Source organism: Thamnophis sirtalis, unplaced genomic scaffold (assembly GCF_051295495.1).
Source record: "Thamnophis sirtalis isolate CommonGarterSnake01/CBP01778 unplaced genomic scaffold, rThaSir2_p1.2 scaffold_14, whole genome shotgun sequence".
In the NCBI taxonomy this organism is placed as follows: domain Eukaryota; kingdom Metazoa; phylum Chordata; class Lepidosauria; order Squamata; family Natricidae; genus Thamnophis; species Thamnophis sirtalis.
In genome coordinates this window covers 42,148,657-42,153,226 of record NW_028261394.1, presented here as the reverse complement: position 1 = coordinate 42,153,226, position 4,570 = coordinate 42,148,657, and the positions used below count along the sequence as shown (strand labels likewise).

Below are 4,570 nucleotides of genomic sequence, written 5' to 3'. Positions count from 1 at the left end.
AATAGATAGACAGACAGATAGATAGATAGATAGATAGATAGACAGACAGACAGACAGACAGACAGACAGAGAGACAGAGAGACAGACAGACATAGAGAGAGAGAGAGAGAAATAGAGACATAAGAACGAGCAAGAGAGACAGATAGAGATAGATGGATAGATAGATATAGAGAGAGGGAGGGAGGAAAGAAGGAAGGAAGGAAGGAAGGAAGGTTATGTCTGATATTCATTTCTAAAAACTACATAGAGGGACATTTTGATACTATCCCAAATCCCAAACCTCTCAAGCCAGCTGTGCCTCTTCTTCTTACATTTCTTTGTTTGTGCTGCTGCTGTAAAAGATCTTTATCCTATGAGCTTCCTCTTGACTTCCTAAGTCGACAGACCCAGCAAAGGGCATCTTTCCCTAGCATGGATTTAGCAAAGATAACGATGCAACTGTTTTGGCCCGGATAATTGCTGAAAGTCCTGATGAAGCCTGCCCACAGTCCCCACATCTCTGCAGGTCTGCTACCTTTCCAACATAAGGAGGGCTGCCTTATGAGTAAATTGGTAGCAGGCTGTACTTCTGTTCTTTCCCCGTGCCCTGGCTGCAACATTCGTAATTGAAGGAGCAGCTAATAGTATGTAATGAAGACTCTGAGTGGGTGGAGGGGTTCTATTCCCCCCCCCCCCGATGCTTTTAACTAAAAGCATCCCCTCTCTGCCCCGTGCATGTCTGCATTCATTGGGGAAGTCTGTCTTTGTTTCCCTTTTCCCTTTCATTGACGGGGAGGTGGGCTTGTCTTCTGCCTTTCCTTCCAGGTGAGCTTAATGCTGAACGGGTGGCCGGTGATTTCCGCCTTCGCCGGGGACCAAGACGTCACACGAGAAGCTGCCAGCAACGGGGTCTTGATCCAGATGGAGAAAGGAGACCGCGTCTATTTAAAACTGGAGCGAGGAAATTTGATGGGCGGCTGGAAGTATTCCACTTTCTCAGGATTTCTAGTTTTTCCTCTTTAAATGACTCGGACTGGAGGAAGGAAGAGGAGAAGGAGGAGGAGACGGGACAATTCAGCCAGAAGTAAGCCTGAGATTTCCTTACCGATTCCAACCCCTTGAACTAAAGGAACTCGGAAACTGCACACGCCTGGATAAGATCAATTCTATCGCAGAAGTTTCAAACTCTGACTTTGAGGTTTTTGCGTTCGGAAGATCTCGGCAACAAGACGGACAGCTGTCAGGAGATGCCCGTGGTGGACGTCTTTCAAATAACGTCGCTCTCTTTTCTTTGCAAACAGTATTTACTGCCCTCTCCATTTATCTGGTGATGTTGTATCCATCAATTCCTCACTTCCGGTGTGTCTTTTGCACCTTTTGCAACCTTCCCATTCCTCCAGGGGTTTTTTGGGGGGGGAGTTGTTGTTGTTTATTGTTTTACTTTACACAACCCTCGTACAACGAATCTGGGCTTGTTTTTAACCATTCCACCTATCTATCTATACCCTATATCTATCTATCTCTATATATATGTATATGTATACATATTTTTTACTCTCTCCCTGAGTTTAACCTTAAAGAAAAAAAACAATATTTTTGAATATATGGTGCCATGGTAAGAAGTGCCATGCAAATGAGTGCTAGCAAGCAGACAAGAATACACGGGCACGCACACACAAAGACACACACACACACACATGCATATATACACACATGTATTTATGCATGTATGTCACTATAATGTAGGTTGAATACATTAATTGGTCTGCCCTATTGCTATGGAAATTGGAGCGAATGTGAAGTTTGCCAACTGCTTGACGTTGGATTGGTTCTTTCTCCCTCTAGTCAACGTATGGTTCAGCTACAGAAAATAAACTGAACTTTTCCTAATTAGCAATAGCGATAGCACTTAGACTTATATACTGCTTTACAGTGCTTTACCGCCCTCTCTAAGCAGTTTACAGAGTCAGCCTCTTGCCCCCAACAACCTGGGTCCTTGTTTTACCCACCTCGGAAGGATGGACGGCTGAGTCAACCTTGAGCCTGGTGAGATTCAAACTGCTGGCAGTAGGCAGAGTTAGCCTGCAATAGCGATAGCACTTAGACTTATATAACGCTTCACAGTGCTTTACAGCCCTCTCTAAGCAGTTTACAGAGTCAGCCTCTTGCCCCCAACAACCTGGGTCCTCATTTTGCCCACCTCGGAAGGATGGAAGGAAGGCTGAGTTAACCTTGAGCTTGGTGAGATTCGAACTGCTGGCAGTGGGCAGAGTTAGCCTGCAATAGCAATAGCACTTAGACTTATATAACGCTTCACAGTGCTTTACAGAAGGCTGGAAGGCTGAGTCAACCTTGAGCCTGGTGAGATTCGAACTGCTGGCAGTAGGCAGAGTTAGCCTGCAATAGCGATAGCACGTAGACTTATATACCACTTCACAGCCCTCTCTAAGCAGTTTGCAGAGTCAGCCTCTTGCCCCCAACAATCTGGGTCCTCATTTTACCTTCCTCGGAGGGACGGAAGGCTGAGTCAACCTTGAGCCTGGTGAGATTTGAACTGCTGAACTGCAGTTCATCTCAAAAGACAAATTGTGACTTATTAAATAGACTAAACGTTTCCTAATCCACCTCCAAAGACAAATTGGGACTTTTAATGGCCTTTTCATTTCATCGGGGTTTTTTTCTTTTCTTTTCTTCCCCTTACATGAGAAACCGGCCCGGTTAATGTCAACCGTAGCCAAACCTAGAAAGAAAGAAAGAAAGAAAAAATGACAAGAAAGAAACTAAGTGAATACATAAGCAAGGGAGCCACCCCGTGTGCTGGGCGTGCAGAAGATCCAGCCCAAGGCTTTCATCACGGATGGAGCCAATTTCTTGGAAAGACTGAATGAAACAAAAGGTTCAAGGACTTAGCAGCGTAAAGACTTCCATTTAGCTGTTTTTGATCTCTGGTTTTGTTCTGTCTCTTCCCATTATTTGATGTGGTGTTTTTTCAAGAATGGAAGGGAAGATGAGATTTTAGAGACTGTATTTTCAATTTGCAAACATCGCTGGGCTGATTAAGTCCTGAAGTGGGAGGAAGAGGAGGGAGGGAGAGCCCTTTCTTCTCGTAAGCGGTCACAGCTGACAAATTTGCCCTCTGTATCCTGTATTATAGCATATAATCTCTCCGTCAAAATCCCATTTTCTACAGCTGTCTTATTAAAATAATAAAATTTCAAAAAAAAAAGAACGAGGAAACCCTTCCATTGATAGACCTGAAATGCCAGTGTCCATTAATTGCTAGTATTATTTTTGTTTAAAGTATCTCAAAAGATGTAAATTGCTATAATTTTGCAGCACTCTAGAGAGAAAAAAAATAACTACTTTTATTATCAAGGTGCAGTTAAAGATAAAACACTTTGGATTGTATTCGAATCATCATGTGAAATAAATAAAAAACAACAACAACCGGTGGAATAAATAAATAAACTGATGTCTTGGAGGAGACGGAGAAATAAATAGACCTGAATCTCCTTCCTACTGTACTGTTCTGATTTTCTTTGCCCGGAGGATACAGATCAGCCCTCAAGGCGGAATGATTCCTTGATCAATCTCTGGATAACCGCTGGACGCGAACTGCCAGATGTCTATTTGTAGCCGTGACAGGGGCAATGGCTACTAGACAGTTAAAATAGAATGGATTTTTCTACCCTCCCCTTGCAGAAAAAACCCTGGGTTCCAAGAACAAATTTAATTAGCTCCTAAGAGGGCAGTTAATTCTAGCTTAATAAGCAATGTTATTCTTTTTATGCTGGCTGTCACCCTCCCTTTTGTTAGCGAGAAGAAGTGTCTTTGTTAATAGCTCCCTTCACAAGCGGACTTGAGCACGGGAAGTGGGTGTGCGGCAGGAGAGAGGGATGATAAGCCGGTCCGTCTAAGAAATCTTTGAGTGGACCAGAATGACAGGCAAATAACGGTGGCAGCTGTTGTATCTCCCTGCTGAAATGTGTTGGTTCTATGTGGTGTTTTTTTTTTTTTTTTGTATTTTGCCCGTTCCTGAATGATGTGCAGCTTGCGCGGATTGACTGTGTGCTCAGCTCACTTCCGATACTTCACAGAATTCAGGCCCAGAGAGATGTTCCTTCTCAGTGGGTATCTACTCCTCCTTTTCCTCCTCCTCCTCCTCCTCCTCCTCCTCCTCCTCCTCCTCCTCCTCCTCCTCCTCCTCTTCCTTTCCTCGTCGTCATATGACTTATCATTCTGTGTTTCCCTCGATTCTAAGAACTAAATGCAACATATCATCTGAAGAACATGGAGAAGCCAGGCCATAGAATGCAACATATCATCTAAATGCAACATATCATCTGAAGAACATGGAGAAGCCAGGCCATAGAATTTCTTGTCAGTCAAGAGTGAATGGATAACTACTACTTCTCCTCCCCCCTTCTTCTTCTTCTTCTTCCTCTCCTCCTCCTCCTCCTCCTCTTCTTCTTCTTCTTCTTCTCCTCCTCCTCTCCTCCTCTTCTTCCTCTCCTCCTCCTCTTCTTCTTCTCCTCTTCTCCTCCTCTTCCTTCTTCTTCCTCTCCTCCTCTTCTCCTCCTCCTCTTCTTCT

At 44.0% G+C, this 4,570-nt stretch overlaps 1 protein-coding gene across 1 annotated transcript in view; it reads left to right on the top strand.

Moving 5' to 3' along the window:
* The window catches only part of CBLN1 (cerebellin 1 precursor), an 11,535-nt gene extending 7,895 nt beyond the window's left edge, over positions 1–3,640 (top strand). The window contains exon 3 of the mRNA XM_014073975.2: positions 805–3,640. Within this exon, the coding sequence (XP_013929450.2) occupies positions 805–1,002 (198 nt within the window). The 3' untranslated portion in view covers positions 1,003–3,640. The remainder of the gene's footprint in view (positions 1–804) is intronic.
* The last annotated feature ends 930 nt before the right edge of the window (positions 3,641–4,570 follow it).